Source organism: Coturnix japonica, chromosome 2, assembly GCF_054131305.1.
Source record: "Coturnix japonica strain WE chromosome 2, WE-NBRP24, whole genome shotgun sequence".
Lineage (NCBI taxonomy): Eukaryota > Metazoa > Chordata > Aves > Galliformes > Phasianidae > Coturnix > Coturnix japonica.
The window spans coordinates 10,056,581-10,079,007 of NC_140664.1; the positions used below are offsets into that span (position 1 = coordinate 10,056,581).

At 39.3% G+C, this 22,427-nt stretch overlaps 1 protein-coding gene across 7 annotated transcripts in view; it reads right to left on the reverse strand.

The window, feature by feature from the left end:
- Window positions 1-22,427, reverse strand: part of NSMCE2 (NSE2 SUMO ligase component of SMC5/6 complex) — a 117,790-nt gene that overhangs the window by 43,491 nt on the left and 51,872 nt on the right. For 6 of the 7 annotated variants that reach the window (XM_085539313.1, XM_085539311.1, XM_015856275.2 and 3 more), the window contains one exon: window positions 21,652-21,805. In XM_085539313.1, the coding sequence (XP_085395439.1) occupies window positions 21,652-21,730 (79 nt within the window). In that variant the 5' untranslated portion in view covers window positions 21,731-21,805. Of the gene's footprint in view, window positions 1-4,726; window positions 8,505-21,651; window positions 21,806-22,427 lie in introns of those variants that run through there. The other variant, XM_085539312.1, reaches the window with a different exon arrangement.

The window sequence follows — 22,427 nt, forward strand, 5'->3', positions numbered from 1 at the left end:
TATGCAATCTTGAAGGATTAAACATTTGTCATGAAGGAGTCTGGATTTGTTTAGACTGAATAAATTTCAGTGGTCTAAATACAGTTCATTGATTAAATTACATTCATAGAATGCTGGCTCTTGTCACAGGGAGTCTGCCAAAGTAGCTCTATTTAGATGTATGTGATATAAGCTTCTGCTCATCGTTAAGCCTACAAATCGTTTAAATGTGGTGCATCTTGGAAGAGAATTAGTTTCTTTTTATATAAACTTTCTCCATCCCTGTAAAAGTTTAACAATTATATAATACTTATATTGCAGAACCCGAATGCCAACCTGGTCTGAGCAGTGTGGTGTTAGGCAAAATGACAATCTCTTCTGCAAAGCACACAATCTAAAAGGCAAGACAAACCAGGTGGAGGAGACAAACAAGTGGGTTGGTCTGGGGGTGGTAGCAAAGACGGGGTAACAAATAATAGGATGCTCGGGTTTCGCAGCCAATGGGGAAGAACAATCCCAACACACCATCTGCCCACCCGTAATTAGATTAGAGTTCTCTCCATGCAGTACAGCAGAGCAGTTCTGAAGAGACACGTGGAAGAGGGCAGGACTTTGTCCTGAAGCTTCTCCTATCCTTAGTAAGGTGTCACGAGGGCAAGGATGAAGATGCTTAAGAAGTGGAAGATTGAGACCAGCAAAAAGGCAGCTGTTAAGCATGTAATGAGATAACATTTAGTCCAGAAAGGACTAAACAGTCATGAAAGTGTATTCAGTTTGACTAACATAGTCGTAGACTTAAAAAGTGGTCTTCACAGTGGTTTAAACTAACCAGTTTTCTTTCATTTACAACAGACTGAGAACTGCTATTTCCATTTTCAGTGTCTCAGCTGACAGAGTATAACCTCAACCTGTTGGCTTGGAACAGTCACTTCATACTTCTTAGAATGCACTGAGATCATCTGCAGTGAAATGAAGACATCTTCATTGGAAGTGTGAACACTAAGTGAGTGATGTAAAAAGAACTGAAAATGCATAATTGAAGTGCCTAAATATATCGCTCACATTCTTTGTGAGGCAACCAGAAGGACTTCAGGGTTATACATGGAGCTCTAAATGAGGAAGTTGAGATTTATTGTTTTTTCCTAAGGCACAATGATCCTTGCTTGGGGTTCTGTCTGTTCTTCCAAAATAGTACTTCTGTCTCTGAGGACAGGAAACCAGAATACATAAACTGCTGCTTTCACCTGCTCCAGAGACTTCTGGTTTAAACAGCTGAAGTAGGATAGTCATTTACAATTTGCTTTCAACCTTTCTACACCTGCAGATCTAGAACTTACTCAATGGATTGAGATTTGTGCCCTTCAAAAGAACATCATGAAATTTCACTTTCAGCTGATTCTGCTAAGTCACACTATTGCATGAGCAGGGTTAAAGAGTCGTGAAATTCAGCTAAAGCTGAATTGAAAAGCAAGCTGAATTGAAGCAAGAAGTGTCATAGCACTGCGAAGTATCTACTGACTATAAAGATGCAAAAATGCTAGCTTCTATGATGACATTTTCTGTAAATACCATCTTCTACAGGATTACGTGCTCCTTTCTGGAAATGTAAGTAATTTCAGTTTCTGCTAAGACAGGAAAAACAGCTCGCTGAACTTCAGGCTTCAGGATTGCAAAATCCTGTAAGGATAAGCCAGCTTTTGAAAAGAAATTCAGACTGTACTTGCTCATGGTCTGGGTGGATATCTTGAGTGGCTGCACTGAATGGCTGCAACCATTATCCTGTAGTACGCAACAGATAACACCACTTCAGAACAGGTACAGATAGCAGGAGATTTGCTGTATTTAAGACAAAATCTGCAGGAGACAGCTGCGTGCTTGCGTCTGCAATACCACAAAGCCAAAATACTGATCAAGGATTAAAAATATCCTAATGAAAATTAATGTAGAAAAATAAGAATACTCTTGAAAATAATGAATACGTAGAAAAAGAAAACAAGGGGTGCCTTAGGTAAAGAGAAGCCCTTCCAAGAGCATCTGAAGCCTTAGAAATAACAGGAACTCTGCTGCACATAGGTCCTGTGCTGGGCAGCCTCCCCATGCAAGCTCTAAACAGCTGCTGATCGGAACACAGCTCAATCAAAATGAATTACAAAGAAAACCATATAAACATAACTGGTGGCGGACAGGAAGTTTTAACACAAAACTTAATTCAAGAAAAATTAGTTCACAGAAGTAAATCAACAACACACGTTTAATAAAAGCGGCAGCAAAGGGATTTTTTGTGTCCCATTTTCTTCACTTTTCTGAATCCACTCTTTTTTTCCCTAAACTAGTGTAGTCACTATACACTACCAAAGCAGTTTGATTTATTTACTATGCAGATTAGACAGCATTTACTGAAGGTTTTCTATAGCAGTTAAAAGACGTGCTGGACTATCAGCTGAATTAGCAGAAATCACCCAGAGCACACCTTGTAGAATCACAGAATAAGAAACACCTCCTGTTGTTTCTATTTCAACAGCAGACAAGGTTTAAGAGCAAGGTTATAGGACTCGTCATTGGTAACCTCTCAGCGTACTCCCCGCAGTGTGATCCTGCATGTACCTGGTGATACAGCACAGGGACAGTGGGCATCCAGGCCCTTGGAGAGGTTAAACCAGAGCATCCATCTGGAGGGGGCTGTTGTTCAAATGAAGAATCTTCTTTGCAAGATCTTCTCAAGCATGGGTTCTGGTTACATGGCACTGCCACATGACAGCAGAACTGCAGAATGCCATCCATCTCCCACTGACCAGAAAAGGAGAGACTGTAAGGCCGTCAATGAGGAAGTGAGCTGTAAGCACTGCAAGGAGTGGGAGACAGGGCTCAAATCAGAAAATCCCATGGTGGGAACACAGCTTGACACAAGTAGGTTGCGTGGAGTTATAGAAGTGAATGCAAATAGACTATGAAACAGGGTCTAATAAACACGGCACATCAAAAATATTTGTAAAAGCGTTGACCACACTGATAAATAAAAAAGACACTGTACTTCTGGTACCTTTTGGAGAGACAGCAAACCCATAGCTTCCAGCTCAGCTCCTGAACAGAAGCTAAGAAGTTCAAAGACTGTCAAGGTCAATGGCTACAACAGGGTCTGGGGAGAAAGGAGCGCCCTTCACTCAAAATCTAGTCAGTCAGAAGACGCAACAATTTGGTGTAAAAGATGCAACAAAATTGGCATAAAAAAAGTATTCTAGCATTTTTGCCACGTTTACAGCCATTTGTTTCCATGTCACTATTCATTTTCACCCGAAATAATGCTGAAATGAAACATTAAATCAAACAGCTACAGAACTTTTGGGGTAAGTTTATGGTACAGTAGGAATAGCATTCACCTCAGTACTGCTGACCTGCATAAAATCTTGGTGTATTTTATGCTGGTGTGAAGGGCTTGCTCTGGCACATATTTCATGTAATGTCTCATACAACCAAATCCAAGCCGTATGCAAGGTTTTCCAGATTAAATTGTAGTGCTACATATATGAAACATCCCTTATTAAATAATTACTGTTTATGAATTAATTTCCATAAGGGAATTGCATTACGGTGTTACAACACTACCAACAATTTGAATAGAACTGTCTAGAAAATAAGCAGAACAGAATGCATCATTTCGAGCTAGATCTTTTTTTTTTCAAGTCTTTGGTTGTTTATTTTATAGGAGAATAACTTTAAACCACTTTCTTCCTGACGCCTGCTTTTCTATTTTAAGCCTTAAACAATCAGTTTCATGAACCACCTGCAAAAACGCATTGAGAAATAGTTCAAAAACATCCTTTTATTGTAATTCCTGGAAAAAATGTGACAGTCATTACCCGTGACAAAACTTCTGTATTTACAAAGTTTTAATTTAAATATTGTCTCCTTCTCCCTCCAGTGCTGAACAATCAGGATTCATTATGTTGCCTATTACAGATCAAATGCCATTATTTCAAGTTACAATGAAGATAGTATATAAAATGAATTAAAATCCAAAACATCACCTGTTAAATTTGAGACGTTATTTTTCATGAAAAACTTGTATACCCTTTATATCTGGATGAGATCTGCATTACCAAACACTGACTACATACTGAACCACAGTGTTGCTGATCCACTCTCAGAGGTTCACTGACCCAAAGAGACATTATCAGGGGTTCTATTACTCAGCCACATGTCTTAATGAGAAACTTTCTCATTCCTGTACCCACAACCACATGGGTCGACTCACAGGCACACCTTCCTATGCATCATCCAGGCTGGTCAATGGATCGTGCAGATGGTCCAAGCACACCACTGCAGAGAAGGCGGGGAATGCTGCACTGCCTTACATTTCAACATGGAGATGTTGTGTGCTTTTATGCAACTTCTTCTAAGGAGGTTAAGGAGCTGTAATTAGAATACATCATCTCTCTGTCAGTGGAGCTAATCAGGCTGAAAAATCCCAAGCGTCTCCACTCCTCAGCAGCCTTGCTTCTTGCTTAGGATTTCTGAAGCTCTTTCTTGCTAATTGCTTACTCTGCTCTCAGACTTGCTGGCACCATGGGAAGCTTCCTTCTTGGGTGGAAATGGGGGAGATGTTCTGTCTGGATGAGACCTTTCCTCCCAGCTAAGAATTTCATTTCAGCTACGGACTCTTCAGAAGACATCTGTTGATATTAACAATGCAGACCACTGACAAGCTTATGCTATATATTCAATTTAATTCCCACTGGATTTGGGGGGAAATTCTTGACTTTCATCTATAATGAAAGATCAAAAGTAGTTAGGATGCAAAATATCGTAGGTGTCACAGTTGCCAGCACAGTCATAGCTCAGGATCATGGCATCCAAATTATGATTACAAACAGAGGTTATGTGATCTGCTGGGGAGCTGCGGTCATTATGAGTTCAGATCTACTCACATCTGATCAGCTCAGACCACACGACTTGCAGCCTAGGATCAGCACTGGCAACCTCAAGCTTTCTTCATTGAGAGCATCTCCCATTGAGCCCTGAGTCTCTGAGCACACGCTCACACAAACAATGCGGACAATGGGCAAGGCTGCAGCTGAGGACGGACTTACCACTTATATTGTTACCTTGAACAAGTTTTAAGCAAACTTCAAATAATCCATTTGCTTTGACCTGCTCAGATCTAAATGTGATGTTCACAGTCCTTTGAGCCACAGGCGATGTAAGAAACCACCTAGCTGGTCTTTTATAGACTTGATAAAGCAAGTTTCTTTCAGGCTTCTCTCTAAGTGGCCTTCCTAGGACCAATAGTAAAACACTCTTAATTGCAGCCCTAGCCTTTTCAGTTTGCTCCCTCTGGTTAGTGGATACTGTCTTCATCGATTTTTCACTGAGGTTATTTTGTAGAGTACATAACTCTTTCACGTTATGAAGTAAGAGGGTATTTGTGGCAGAGTGCTTCATGTTATTTAAATTCAACCCCCCAAATAAGTTTGTGTGTAGTAAATGAGAACAAAACCACTTGTAAAAGCCAAGAATTAAGTAATAACGGGATTACTTTTCACGTTTGTTCCCACATCAATACGATTTAATTTTTGCCTTGCTGTTTGTTCCAACAAATGATTTGAGAAATCAGGGATTCATGAGCTTATCTCACACATTTAAAAAGCAGCAACAACAAAGCAAAACAATATATGATTTCATTCTATGGATGTCAGAAGTATGCTACGTAATTTGATACAAGAAAATAAGGTCTGCCTTTAAGGTCTGCCTTTTTATACCATTATATATATATCAATATATATATATTGATAGCTGACTGTATTGCCACTGTGAATGTAAACCCTAAGCAGATCTAGACATCATAAGATTAAAGAAAATATAGAAAATATAAAAAGCTTCTGAACTGGAAAACAGTTTAAAATGTCCAGGACAAGATGTAGGACGTTGCACTATATCCTCATTCAGTTTTTCACTTAAAAAACAAAAAAACAAACCAGCAATCTCCCTTCTTTATTGAAAGGTCATTGTAATGCAATAGGACACAGTAAGCAGTTGTGAAATTAAGCCCTCCAGAACCTGGTTGCAACTTTGGAATGTGACCATTGTTGTGCAATGGAGTTTGTCACCATCATATGAAAAAGCCATTGGGAAATAAATCTTTTGTTTACCTGCTCATCACAGATAACCATCAACTGATTCACATTCTGTAGTGTTTTACTAAGGTCTAAGACAATACCTGAACTGAAAACATCGTGACCTTTTTCCTTTAAACAACACTGTTCAAGCAATTTTGGTTTAATTTTCATACAACCTACATACAGAATGTTCTCTTTTTTTTTCTTTTGTTCCTCTTTGAAGAGAAGGTATGTCAATAAGTTCACTTCTCAGTTCCTGACACCTATTTTTATCAGCTTAAAAATACAGTAACAAGGCTGTGTTAGATACCCAGTATCACATTAATCATGCTGACGTCTCAAGCAGGGGCTTGACCTCTGTTCAGGAGGAACAAGCAGTAAAAGCAAATTAACCCACATGCAGAGACGTCTTTAAACTCAGAAGTATTAGCACATTGTTCTAGTTATGCTTGTCACTCTCTGGAATTTTGAAGGATCTGAGTGCATACGTACATAGGTAGGTGTAAACAGAGCTCCTTCACCCATTCCCTCAGGTGAACAGATGGAAACTGCTGCTGATTCAGAATTTGTACAAACACATTTGCATGGCACTGTGCTGGCTGGATGTAAAGACAAGGCAGGCAGAGGAACTCAGTGTGTCTGTACATGCCTGCAGACATTCAGACTGAGCTTCATGCAGACTTTCCATGATATACCGAGGGCAACTTAATAAAGTCAAGGAACCACAGCAAAACGGGGTTGGCCTCTTCTCCCACGTAACTAGAGACAGGATGAGAGTTAATGGCCTCAAGTTGTCAGGGGAGGTTCAGGTTGTACTTTAGGAAAAATTTCTTCTTCCAAAGAGTGGTGAGGCAGCGGCACAGGCAGCCCAGGGAGGTGGTGGAGTCACCATCCCTGATGGTGTTCAAGTAGCATGGAGATGTGGCAATGAGGGATACGGGTTAGTGAGAGTGGTGGGGATTGGCTGACAGTTGCACTAGAGATCTTTTAGTGGTCTTTCCCAACCTTAATGATTCTGTGATACTCCAAGTTTATCCAGAAACCAAAGACATGGTTCCTAAATGATTCCTTAGCTTCCTAAATGGGGATTTCTGGACTTTGTAGTGTTCAAAGCTGATGCAAGAACCTGACTTTCAGTATCTTGAATTTCTCAACTGACACAGTTAGCACAGTTAACTAGATCTGAAATATACAACCTAGGCACATCTTAAAATAGGAGTTTCTAAGCTACATAATGAATTGCATTTCTCCTAGCTCACATTTCCTTCGGTGGCTTAATTTCTCTAAGAGTAAGGAATTTCATGACTGGAAGATCTTTTTGATTGCAAGTATCTGAACAGTCACTCATCTCCAGTTAATCTCAGGGAAATCTGTCCACTCATAACTGCCATCATTAGTATAAAAGTCTTGCCATAAATTTTAAGAAATGTGGAAGAACAAAAAACAGAAGCGGTGACATCTGCTTTTAGACTAATGGCTTTTGAAAAAGGATCGGGCAGCTGTTTAGAAATGTGCAACTGAACATACAGCCTGTTCTTCTCAAATGTGACAGTGATTAACAGTCAGTCCAATGACGCTGCTGGATCTTGTATGACTATGCATGTGAGTCAGCCTCAGACACACCGCAGTAAAAAGCGCTATATTTTACATTAAAGGTTCTCAGGACAACCTCAGACATTGAGGCTGGCTCTACAGAGTTACAAAAAACAGTGGAATAAAGTACATTTGTTTCTTGTCATCCATATCATGCAAATACTACACTTTAGGTCATATTTTCCTAAAAATAATTAATAATATTCACAAAGTAATGAGGAGTTATATTCTAGGCATCCATGTCTTATACGTGTATGAGTTCTTCAGGTTAGATGTACTTGATAAGATCAGTTTGAAGGATGGGGAAAAAGCCTTCATTCTGCAGTTGAAGACCGTGCTGGAACTTAATATTTCCATCAAACACCATTTGTGAGTGCTTTGTTAGTCACTTTTTCATTAACATCTTATAGTCACATTGGTTCCTATACTGTACTTCAAACACACTTTAATACCCAGGATAATGCAGTAAGATGGACATCCTCACAGCCTGTGGAGGTTGAGCGGGTATGATTTTTTTCAGCACTGCATATATGACTTATAGTTTAAATAACGTTTTATTTGTTCTGCCATTTGAAAATGTGAAAGAAAAACATCATGAATTCATCACTTGTACTAAATGTTATTTGAGAACCAAAAGTTTTCACCTCTCACTGTAAGATCCACATGTAACAGGACACCGGTTTCACTTCCATACTGTACTTCTTATGTATTTATGGAAAATAGTTTAACACTCCAGAATAAAGTTCACATTCAGTGATAGACTATCCTGCTCCTGTGAGGTAACCTTGAGCTCAACACATCATCATCTTCTGTTATGTCCTAAGGAGAAAGACTCCACGTCACTGCCTCTGTGTTGACAATTGTGAATGCATACACAGAAACACACACACACGTTAGGGGAACAAAGTGCTACAGCTTAATAGAGACATCACTTACACAGTGTGTATAGAGATGCCCAACAGATATCATGCCTTAGGCAGCTTCAGTCTATGATGATCCTCAGAGCAGAAAAGCCTCCTACACAGAGATATCTTTTAAAAGGCGCAGTCTTACTCCTAACATAAAGTCTCGTGTCTATATTCTGCATGGCGTGTCTGGAGGTGTGGCTGAGGTACTGCCTGTTCAGTTGCTTTGAAAAGATTGCTAAAGAGCGTATATCATGAGTAAGTACTGAAACCATTCTAATAACAGTGATTTGGGGGTCACTGTCAAAAAGATGAAAGAAAGAAAAAGCCAAACCATGTTCACCTTTACACTGTTTGATATAACACAATTCTTTTTTTTACTCAAGGAAAATAACGAGACATCATTTCAGGTCATGAGAATTTATAGAAAAACATCTTTAACCTTATTTTACTTCAATCTACAACCTTATTTTACTTCAATCTACTGAACAATTTAAACTCTTACAGAATCATCTTCAGTGCAGTTTATTCACAAATCTGCGTTAAAATAGCGTAGAGCAGTGCTCATCAGAACAATGCATAGGATGCTTCATTAATCATTATTGCTTCTCTCTTGAGTCATCGTGATGAGAATTTTTTATAGGGAAATCAGTGTGAGATCTATTCTTGAAGCTGTTGTTCTAACAGATTAGATAAAGACTTATGAGGATCCTGCTGTAGCATGCATTATTAAAGGTACAGACAGATGTACCAGCCTCTATTTTCATCATCTGTGGCTCAAGGAAGAGGTAGACATCAAGCTTTTCAACCAGATCCACGTGTTTTGAACTTAATTTCTCGATACTTTAATTTGCTTTCTCATAACTCCTCTAAAGACGGGCAGAGTGTTACATGCTGAAAGCATCACTTTTTTCTTAATGAATTCCTTCCTCTTCAAAAGCCACTCAAATAATTTTGAAATGTAAAAAAGAAACATGAAAGATACTAAAGGATGCTTAGGTTTTTTTTTTTAATCAGTTGTTCTAAGAAGTGACTTGTAGTTAGAAATGACATTCAGCTGGAAAGAAAATGTTAGCATACTGAGGAGTGATATTCGGCCCTGCCAGTGTATTTCAGGATATCATCACATGGTTGCCTCAGCAAATTGCTTTTGGTTTCAGCCCTCTCTCGTTACCCCTTCCCGTCTGACTGAAATCAGGTGATCTTTTTCCAAGGCATTCCCACAGGCAGCCAGTGAGCTACTCGCTGGCAGACACCAAGCACCATATTTAGGGTGTGCCTTTTAAATACAGAGGCCAATAGGAACACAGTTGCCTCGTTTAGTCTGCCCCGTATTGCCGACTGACTTCCCATCGTAAAGCCTCTGCCAACCAAAGGGAACGTGTTCTCCAGCACAGGCTTAGTGTTCTATTCTGATCTCACATATGCCTCTGATGAAAATGCAAATAAATAAATAAAAAAAATAAAATAAAAAATGTTAACATGTTTAAAATCTATGTTACATAATCTGGATAAAGTGTAATTAACTTTTAACATCCATGCAATCACTTCGTTATTGCAGCTAAAAAATAATTCTCAGAATCCAGCTCTTCCAGAATCTCCAAGAAAAATACTCTCTGTTTCACCATTTTCTGATTCATTCGACTTTGGAAGCAAAATAAACACATTGCTGTGTTTAATATCGTTGCACAAGAGAATTCACAAGAATGAAATGTGTTCAAAGTTCCTAGAAAAAAATGTAGCAACGCAGGCTGCCAACTTGTTCAATGTCAAGCTCTAGGCAGTATAGCAGGACTAGCAGTAAATGACTCATAGTGAGTCACACTTTAGCTATTTTTGCTTTTAAAGTAATGCCAGGCGCTGTGTTAATATTCAACCCAGAGTAAATTTAGCAATGCAAGAAAACAAGTGTTTCCATGGCTGCTCCTTCACAATGTTTATGGTATATACACAGCCATTAGGCACAGGAATTAAGCCAAATGAAGAATATGGAAATGTTCCTCTTTCATTTACGACTAAATTTTGCTACACTGGGCTTCATGACTCACCCAGCTACTCGTTTTTCCAACTCTAAGGAAAATGTAAAGCAACAGCAGGCAAACCATCGGCGGCACTGATAGCGGTCAGCAGCCACTGCTTTCCCCTGAATGACAGCCCATGCCGTGTACGCAGCTGACCTGAAGCCTACTGGCCTATCAGCAGCCCTGCAGTCAAACAAGAATGCAAATGAACCACTTTTTCAGGGCAAAACAAGCTTGGTCTGACTAGTGGCACTGAATCCATCAGCCATGGGTAACAAGTGACATGGCACTGAGGAGGAACAGGCATGGAGGAAACTACAGAGGAGATGATGGAGCCTTTGTGGCATCATGTGAAAAGGGAAAGCTCTGCTGAAAAGCCAGGAAGGATGGAGATTCAGGCCGGGGAGCGGTTGGGTAAAATGAGGGAAGTGGTAACGAGAGTACGATAGAGCTGGAATGTAACAGCCTGTGACACAGCCGTGATGTGACAAGAGCCACATGCAGACTCACATGCTGCAGCTATCGGCACAGCAGTGTCGTTTAGGTGGGCAGGTATTAGTGGAACTGTGCAGTGTGAGCCCAGCTATGCAGACAGCTGACATGCTGGAACAAAACTGAGCTGGAGAGCAGGAAGGGAGAACTTATCTGTGTTGCAGGTGAGCGAATAATGGTGCTGCAGCAAAGGTTAGGTGAATACCGCTGCCCACACTAATAACAGAGCTGCCAAATGATTACGTATGATTGCTTGTTAAACCTTTTTGTTCCCATTTTAATACAGCGATTTATTCATTAGTCTTAAATTGCAGTAATTACTATTTTTACTGTAGAGGCTGATAAAGCAATCAAGCAGCTTTTACATTTTTCCTCTCAAAGAGAACTCTCTTCAGCTTTTCTGCATAAAGCCTTTCATGCTACTATACACAGGGTTTTATTTTTCCTGTTTTCCTATCTGACTGTAAACTAGCTACTTAGTTCGGGCTGGAAGTTTATAGATAGATCCTAACAAACTGCCTTCCTGGAAAGATTTCTTTTGATTCTTTGAAGACTTGAGTTGACCCTTAAACATTCAATTAGAGAGGAGAGAGAATACTTAAGGCTGGATCACATCCAAAGAAGCGGAGCAAACTACAGACACCGAAATTCAAAACGATGAAAAATCCTGTTCAGTGGCCCCCAAGGCACAAGAGCATCTAAATCTGCTTTGTCTCCCAGATTCTCCAGGGATCTGAAGTTCGAACTAGTGCTCTTGCCCAGAGCTGCCCCAGTAATGAGGAATACAGTTTTGCGCTCTATCTTCTTTAGCTCTTGAAAGGAGGCACAGCTCCACCCAGGTGGATAAAGAGAAGGCAATAATGGAGATGTAGTAAGCCCAACCTCCTGCTACTTGCAGAGTGAGCCAAATACTGGAGAGCACAGTCATACACCTTCCTACTCTCGGTCTTGCTTGCCCCCTTATTCTCCCAACTGCACACTGTGTAAACTTTGCTTCAACCAAAGGGTTGAAGGGTGCCCTCTGCAGACTAGCCTAAAGCCAAGGGGTTGCTTAAATGCATTTAAGCAACTCCATGATGTCAGATGTAAGGCCCATCCCACCCAGCAGTCTTACTCTGATGATGAATAATAGCAAAGACCTGTAGAAGGCATGAGGCTGGGAAAGCCTACAGCAATGTTTTCCTGGTATCGCTGCCAAGCCGCCTGTAATTTCGTCAGGGGTTCTTGGAGGATCCAGAGGAGACAAAAGTGACATCTTCACATTTAACAGCCCATGAGTGAATTTTCTAACATGCTTATTTGTGAAATTATTTGCTTTGCTTCCCAGGCAACAGCTGCAGACATAATGCTATTAGATAAAACAAGCACTCCCACCACTGCTCCACTAACTGCTACGTCGTTGGGTGACTCTTCTCTCCCTCGTGAGGTATTTTTGGTGACTGCTGGAACACCTGTTAAGCAACTTGCCTTTAATCCTGCAATCATTCACATCAAGTCCGGTAACACAACAAATCTGCATCCATATTTGAGATGCTAAGACATGATAAACCTATCCACACTTGTGAAGTCAGATGGCGTGTTTCAAATGAGAGCTCGTAACACCTGAAAGGTGACAACTTAAGCCTCTCCTCAGTTGTGAGTGAATGTCTGAACGCTCCAAGCCTGTTATAGAGTAAGTGTAAATGTCACCAAAGACGTTTGTCTTCTTTGACTTTGTGCTAATGGTGACTGAAAGCAGTGTATCATAGGTTACCCCTACCCAACTACCAATTGAGCTCCCAGACAACATCAGTAATTGTTTGAGCGCCTACAATTCCCCAAACCACAGATCAGAGTCACGGTTCACTTCCCCTCCATCTACATTGTATATGCACTCAGTCTTACAGTTAAAGCTCTTAATTCACTCCCTTTGTGTTACTTTATACTTGGCGCACTTTTAGCTATCATGTGCAATACTGTGATTGACGTACAGATGTAAAGTGCATTACGTTGACAGAATAGATTCCTCCCAGAACAAAGTCATTCACATAGATGTACACTCCTCGTGGGAGCCGAGGCACTTCACTCAGGGCTCTGGCAGTCAGCCTGAGGTCCATAAGCCTAGAAGATGGGTTTTGCAATCCTTTTGTGCTTCCCAAGCTCTCTACAGCTACATTTTGTTTAACACATTTAGGGCAGCGTAAGGAAGATTTCCAATAAGCTTAATGGAATAAAACTCAATATGGAAAGAAATCATGCTTTTCATGAGGTTACTGATGTCTAAGCCTAAGGAAATGAAACAATAAGGTTACCAAAAATTGCAGTACTACACGCGAGCCAATACACGCGAACTTCTGATAAAGAATTAAAGGATGTTTATTCATCTTCCTGCACATTACTAGTTCGCATGTTATTGTCTGTTTCAAGTATAAATCAGGGAAATTCCATTGAGTTCAGAAGCTATGATTCCACTGAGTTCAGATGCTTAAGAAACAAAGATCCAGCTCAACCTTCAGCTCTTCTGAAGAAGACACCAAAGAGCTACTTGGCAAATAGTTTCACAAACCATAAAAACACCAAGTGTTTTCTTTTCTCTGAACTGGAGTACTCTGAAGTTACTATGCATGCGATATGCAATGATGAATTATTATTTAGTCAGCATTATCTCAGATCTACTTCCCTGTTCTTCCTCAAATGCTTTTGGTGCTGGCACTCAATCCAAATGCTTTACTTGAGTGAATTCTTGTAGAATTTCTTTTGATCTCTGTGCATACTGATTAAAATGGACATGTAGGAAAGGTAAAGGAAACTGCTACCTCTTTATGAGACAACAAGCAGAAAAATCCAGTAAACAATACAAAGTTCCATAAGTTTCTCTAAAAGCTTCTAATACAAAGTAGATAAATCTCTACCGACCACGATTTTCCTCCTCCTTCCTCAGTATCCTAATGACAAAAGAGAACATCTCAACTCAAAAACCTTAAAACCAAGATGCTTTTTTCCCTTTTTCTTTGCTTCCAACTCCTTGGGTTGTTATTCACTTTCTTTCCCATGATCGCACTTGAAGTTTAAGCTGTAAGCTCAAGGCACAAGAATGGAATTCCTCCATTCTCTATCTTTGAAATTTGTCTAAATGACATAAAAAAGACAAGATGGCAATAAAAATTGATGTGAGATGACAGAGGCAGTTTTGCATTTTTATTGCTCAGATTTTTACAATTAAAATAATATGTGCTATTAGACCATGAAAGAAGTGTAATTGCTGATGTTTTATTATGGGAAATCAGATTTTCCATACAGTATAATTCATCTATTGAAGTTTTCAGAATTCTTTGGGCAAACTTTGACATCAATTTCTATGCTTATTACTCATCTGTAGTTTATAAAATATTTCTGATGAATTCACTTATGGTCACAAGACATAAGCTTTTAAAAGTTTCCATGCTGCACAAATGGATTATGGTGCAGTCAAGAAATATAGGAACTGACTGAATTAAGCTGGACGCCATTGAGGGATAAGATCCATATAAGCTAGAGTGCAGGGCTGGAACTAGAACAAATAAACACAAGTTTCACCAGAGATTTGCCTTCCTGAATATTTCTCACCACCTGAGCAAAGTTCAAAGGTTCTTCATTGCTTTTCCACTAGAAGTAGAGGAGATAAATTTAGATGATATGATTGACTGCATTTTGTTAGATGATGTGATTGACTGCAACATCAAGGGAACAGAATCAGCATCCAGAAGTTCCCTCCCTTCCTAACCTATGTTCTTACAAACAGTAAAAATGCCATGCTGGTAGCCATCAATGCTCTCACTTAGAAGAGAATTATCCCATGACAGTAACAATAAATTACCCAAACATGGCATTATCCCTAAGTGTATAATAATAATAAAAATCATTTCTATGCAACACTCCATTTCCTTTCTAGATTTTATATACTTTGGTGCTGATCTGAAAGCAAGAGTTATTTCTTACAGAGACTTTTGCAATGCAATGAAACATAGATCTTTTAAAAATATGTTTACAGATCAGAGGAGAGACACAGGAAGAGATAAAAAGAGTTTACCCTTAAGTGTTCACTGATTGGAAGGGCAGATATTTATAATAAGAAAGGCTTAGAACTGATGCTCCTGTTGATTTAGATACCCCTCTCAGTTGAATGCTTTTACCATAGGGCTAAAGGGTTGATGTTTAGATACTGTACTTCCTTCTGCAGTTGTTTCCATTTACATATATTTAAATGCACAGTGAACACAGAGAGGGGGAATCTGATTCCAGAGCCAACTGGACAATCACTTACATTGGTCAGTCACTCCAGAAACGGTCCTTTTTTTGCGTACTGTCAAGGACACCAACATTTGAAGGTAATTCTGAAGTCAAGCTATTCATCTTAGGTACTCTATAACTGCCAGTGCTGTAGTACTTGTAGTACATCTTGTTTTTCTAGCTTGTTTCTCTTTCCAATAGCTCAGTGAAACAGAAGGTTTTTTCTGTCAGATATAATCACCATCACTCTAACTCATTCCGTTTCATTCCCAAGCCCTGGAATCCCAGTCCTTCCTGAACAAGCTACCTAGTTGCTTCTAGAAAATATCCTGACAGGAGAGTCCCTGTCTAGTTTCTCTCTCTTCACTCAGGGCGCTCCCCAGCCCTATCCAAAAGCCAGGTCTCACTCACTCAGATGCCTCTACACATCTTCATATCACTCCTCAGGGGCTGCAATTTGCTCCCTCAGCATCATGCCATGAAAAAACTACCCTGGCAGGCTGAAACACAGTTATTAATTCCAGCTCTTTGAACTGAAAAATCAGAAAAAATAACAATGATGATTTAGTGCCACAGGAAAGCCATGTGACAAAAGATGGCAACTGAATGTTTTGCAGAGCAGCTACTTTACTCCATGGGGCACCAGCCCCGAGCAGTAACAAAGCAAAGAACTAAACTAAGATCTCCTAAACTGTAAGTTACCTTCTGAAGTCCTACATCAGCTCTCACTTCTTTGCTAGTTAAAGAGCTGTCTATAAGGAACTCTACATAAATGACAAGCACATAACCCACAAACAGCACTGAACTGTTTTAACACCAATCCCACCTTCAGTCAGAATTTTCAACTTTGGCGCTGCAGTTCCTTTGCTATAATTAGTAAAGGGATCTTAAGTGATTATTTTCCATTAACAACACAAATAGAAAATAAATTGATCTTATTTTTAGCTGATCTTCTGCCAACAAATGAAAGAATAAAGATAAAAAGCAAAGTGTAGAGATGAAAAAATAACTATACAAGTAACTTTTACTCAAGTTTCTATTTACATATTCATTTACACAAGTGACTATTCACTCAAGTTTCACCTCTGTTACATGGTGAGGAAAAACACTAACCTGCCTACCTCACTGTGATGTTGTGAGGATTATTTGAATGAAATTATCATGTATTATACCACACAGTGTCATGCTGCAGCTTGTTTTCTTATCCTACTAGAAGCATATAGAGGACCTTTAGTTTTAGCTAAAATCTCTAGGAAGGCTGTTAAAGGGAATTTAAAGAGAATGCCTTTCACAGTATTATTTTTCTGTAACTTAAACTGAATCCAAAGTAACATTTTTCACATTATTTTCTCTCAGCAAATGCATGGTTTTAAAATATATACATCAACAGCACATAATGGTGTCTACTTGAACATGAAATATTGAAGTCTTCTCCTTTGGAAAAATCTGGTGCTTGGTAATGACTGCGAACCCTTTCCTAGCAGAATGTTAAATCACAACACACGCTTTTTCCTTGCAAAACTGCTGAGATTATGTTTGCTCAGTAGAGAGGGCACAGAAGGGCACTACAACCACCTTGTTCCTACCTTCCAAACTACATTACTGGTTTCCTATGACAAAATAGCTGTCAAAACCAATACTGTGGTCTCAGAGTGATCTGTTCCCTAAAAAATGTATTCTTACACTTGACAAATTCACTCCTTAAATTGCTTGGCATAGCCAGCAATATTGTCATTCACCCAAATCTTAGCACTTTCTATAAAGTGATTGCTAATGAAGCATGCATCTGTTGGGCATTTCTGCAGAAGGTGTTTATCAGGGGTTCCAAAGTGCATGTTGTCAGCTACTATAAAAGGGCTATGAAACCCGTCCCACTTTATGCACTGAATGTGAAACTAAATAACCTTCAGCAAATACTACAGTGGCAGCTGGGGTCACGGGAGTAAAGATGATAGCTTCTGATTAGTTCTTTTCACAGGGTATCAGAAATTTAAACTGATACATACAGATTAAAAACAGCACTCACTTTCATTTTGTGAAGGCAAAATTCTCATGCTCTGTGCCAGAAGATGCCTTTGATATGTATACTGGCATGAAATGAAAAGACTTGCTAATGCAACATTAAACACAAGGGGGGATTTTAAATTTATAAAAGATACTAATGCAAAGTTACAATTCCTTCAGTAATCATGACTTAGTTCCTATAAGTTCAGTCCTGTTATGTTCTGCTCTGTGGTTATATGCTCCAAGAAGGAAGTGAAACATGCCTGCAATTTCACCCTTTCACCCATTTCAAAGGATATACTCATGCAAGTTAGCTTAAAGAATCTGCTTAAATGTTTCACTTAATGGAAAGTAGATCCATTAGCACATTGCAGACCTGGTACTCTTACATGTAAGGAGAGCATCATGTAGTCACAAGAAATAGGTAAAAAACAAACAAAAATCAAAACCTCAACACTTCTATTTTACTGCTAAAAGTAATCAGCTTTAAGTAGAAGAATGAGACTGTTTTCCCTTAAAAATAAGAAGGGGGCATTTAGGCATGTAACACAGCTCTGGAAAGAGACTTCAGAGAAATCACTTGCTGTTCACATAAACCTGTCTGACAGTGTTTTGACACATACCATCAGAGGTGGGGATTTTGCATCATTTTGCACAAATTCCAGCTAAAGTAGCTGCGCAATAAAGGCTCACAGATTGCCTGCAAACTGTCTGAAAGATGAGAACAGAAACTGCTCTAAGGCACGGTATCATCTGCTGCTGCCAGGGTTTAAAGCAGAGGTCTCCTTCCTGCAGAACTGCCTGGAGATGAGGACAGTCTGAAGGTGACGCGGCGCCTTTTCTCCTTCCCAGGACTCCCACAGCACATGTCACTGCTCAGGTGGCAGGTAACAACCTGGCAGCTCCCTTCCCCTTTCATTTACTGTGGCAGCAAATATCAAGAATCTCAAGAACAAGATGGAAAATGTATGAGCTATCTTTTCTGTTACAGCAAGGTTATATTTAACTGCTTCACACTCCACATTGTACCTAAAATCCTTATGCCAAGTTAATTTCTAAGTAACAAGACGACGTGAGAACATAACATGTCCCTGTTCGGCTATACCAGAATACTAATGTTAAACCCCACATAAAAGACATGCAGGGATTAATGGCAACTCACCATGAGAGGTAAATCATTTTTGTTACCTACCCCTTCAGCCCTTTTGAGGTGGAAAAGGCTGGGACAAAGGAAAATTCCACATAAGGTCATCTGAGAAAACTTGGTTGCAGTTCTGATATTTCATCTGAGCTAGCAATAAAACTAAATCCCAAGAAAGAGCAAAAGTTGGTCTGCACTGTTTTTGTGCCCATAGTGCTTTAAATGGGTCACGGATTATGCATGAAGTTGAGCTCAAATCTGAAAAACTTCAAGTTGAAGTGGAAATATTAACCAGTAGCTGTTAGTGGAGATACTGGTATACATAACTCACAAAAAGTAGTTTTAAAGTGTGTCCTAGAGTTGGCAGACACCTTACAATAAACTGTATGATGAGATTTTATTGATGAACCCTTATGAAGACATGGCTCATTAAGGAGAAGCTAACAAGCACACATAAGACCTAACTTTAGCATGGCTGCTGAATATTTAACAGGGTGACCTTAATGTTCTCTTTAGAAAAAAAACAAAACAAAAAGCACCATGGAACAGAGGTGCTAGAAGGTAAATCAGCATTTTGTTGATACTAGCCAGTATCGCAGATTTCAAGGCTCTTCAGCTCAACTGGTATTGGCAACGCAGACATTTCTGCCTCTGAGCTCACTCTGTGCAGTAACACTGCCTTCTACTTGGCATAGGTGGGATCTTAGATAACACGGACAGTGTTCTGTTGCACATATCAGCATACATACTGATTTACTACGTACAGGCCAACAATGAGGCTTTCTGTACTAGATGGAAATCACAAGTCAGTTCAGCCTCTCACTGTTAAGATCAGTGGCCACGATCCTGTAAGAACGTGATCTCTGTAATTTTTACATGTGTGAATAGTCAATTCTGTATTTAGAATCTGAGGCCTTTTTAAAGGGTAGCCACGAGTGGGGAAACCTCACAGAAAGAGGGAGAAATCCTAAGAAGATCACATTACTACATGAAATAGAGAAACCAAAAAGGTTTCATATGGAAGCAAATTTATATACGTAAACATAAGCAGACTCCATTGATCTTCAGTTACCCATTACTACTCAAGAACGTCTGTTAGCCCTCCCGGTTAAAGAGCATTTTTAAAAGTGACTTTACAGTGGATGAAGAGATTATTCAGGCAGAAGAGACAACATGAATGCACATTTAAGGCAGTACAACTAGGCTTGCTTTGAGAAATTTAACTCATCACTGTTTGCAGACTTGAGGTAGTATTTAGTTTACCATTTCAAGAGAAGGTGGGCTGAACCAGATTGTTTACTTGAATCCAAGATCATTATTTTGAATACAAGAACACTGCATCACATTCATGACTGTGAAAATCAACAAACTCCCATCCAATCTTCTGAATCCCATTAAACACTGTGACAGAAGAAAATCTGATGGTTTTACCTTATCAAAACCATTACAAATCCTACTAACCCTAAGCTGACCGAGCTGACCAGCAGTCTGTGCACCGAATGCAGTTCATGCAATACTGAACATCAGCCCATGCAATACCTTCAGGCATATCCTGATGGTCACTGTTTGATCTCTATGCACAACCAAAACAGAAGTCCAAGTTGCTAATAAGACTGATTTGCGTTTCAGGCAGTAGTAGTATGATGATATCCTTGCTTCTTTTATTTATTAAAAAAAAAAAAAAAAGAATAACTCTTGCTGTGATTATTTAATTTGGGGATTTTTCAACGGATCTGCCAGTTCCAGCTCAGTCACACAGCCTGAACTGACTGTATCACTGAGGCACACACCTCCTCATCAGGCAATTACAGACTGGAAAGTAAATCCAAAGTCAGTTATCAAGATTTTATCTTCCCAGTTACAAACACCTGGAAATTAGGAATTACAACATAATGGCAGGGCAGTAATAACTGCATGTTATGTAGGGAGTGAAAATTACACTTTTTTTGTGGTCTGCAACTTGGCATGTTCATTCTTAGCGTAGTGCCAAGAGTTCTATGAAGCTCAGACATCAGTGCTAATGCTCAAATTCAAAACCTGAAAAAAACATAAAGATGGAAAACAAATGTATTAAGCCCTCAAGCTCTAGTCCTAGTGAGTGTTGAGATATCAGATCTAAAATGCACCTTGTCGAGCATGTCCTCACACTTCATAAATCTCCATAGGGAAGTAATCCAAAGTCCAGTGAAGTCAGCGGGAAAATTCTTTCCGCTAGTTTCAGCGAGTTTTGCACTGGCCTCCAAAAAAACAAATGCAAGGAGAGCTACAGGATGGAATCCAGAATATTGGTTTCCAATGGTATAAATCATTAATCTATGGCTCCTGAAGTTCCTGAGATACCAGTTTATGTTGAAATCAAAATGTGGTGTGGGAGGGAATAGGTACAGGGGTCAAGGGACGGTAAGCAGAATAAAATGATTTCAAAACATAACCACGATTGGTGAAGAACAGCACAAATAGTGTTAGAGCCCGTGAACTTTCCCAGTAACAGTAATCAGAGTGATTTTTAATAGCTGCTATTTGTGCAGAGCAATAAAAGTATACTACTTGGTTGTGTTGCATACATACTAGAACTGTTAACTCTCCAACATTTCCCGTAACTCAAGCACAGATAACTTAAAATTTTAACACTTGATGAAGCCATGGAAATTAAGAAAAACAGATTTGAATACATTGCAGCATTACACGGTGCGTGCATAGAAGTTGTAAACCTGAGAAAACACACTGTAAGCATTTTCCAACAATATAGTTCTACTGATTAAAGCAAAGGTCTTCTTAGAGTTGCAACACATCCGAGTTGTGAAACAAGAGCAATTTGTTTAAGTGACAAAAGAAAACAGCTTACCTAATCCTTTTAGAAGATCGCATCAATTAAAGAAAAAGCCCCGTCTTCAGATTAAAAAGCCCACCTTACAAAAGGGGATGTGAAACAAGATTCCCATGGTACACGTTCCCAAGCAAGGCAGGAGGTGCGAGTCTAAATAAAACTACCTTGGTAGCTACATCAGCTTTCTGCTACACGGACACCAGTTTAAGTAAGATTTGAATTCAGAACTCTCACCTCAGCTTCTGCCACAACTGGCAGATCCATACATTAAGATGCTTAGTACATATGTCATCATTTAACAGTAATCTTTAAAAAAAATAAGACTTACATTGTTTTTTCATGTCCTTAAGTTGATCTTTAAAATACATGTATTTTTCATTTCTTTCCAAATCCGAGTCACTGTTCATGTTCTCCAATGCAATAAATTTTTCTTTTACTAGTGATTTTAGATCTGGTATCTTTTCTGGTTTGTCTTGTTTTATCTGTAAGGAGCAAGAGATAGAATGCAGTTATTCACTGTGACATGTACAGCAATATATAAATGTCCACCACAAATTTGTGAGCATAATCTCCTTTCGAGTCCAGTTAGGTGTTCTGCTCTGAAACCATGAGCTGCTGGTAATTATTTATCTGAGAAGAAGTAACGAGGAAATGTATAGATTATCTTCCAGTGTCATTTAACTCAGATGCTGTATACAGAGCGTATCTTACATTAACAATAAGGACGACTGAACCTCTGGGGTCAAATTTACCGCTGTGAGTGGCAAAGGTCAACAACAACTAGCACAGAATTGCACATGAATGTAACAAAGAATCTAACTCATCCTAGAGGGTAAAAAAATGGGTGAAAAATAGAAATAATGATAATGAAACAACATTCTCTAGAGTTTGTTTGTTTTAATTCCCTTGTCATCATTTTTCAATTGACTTTTCAGAGGCTTATCACCTATATGGTGGTTGATGTATTAACAGCAGAATTTGCAGTACAGATAGCTAACACAAAAGGAAACCGCCTCAATTTATGTGTGCCACGTGAACAACAAGCATTAAGCCATACAGTTAGGCAAAAAGACCACTACTTTAAAAGCACGCACTTGCTTACAG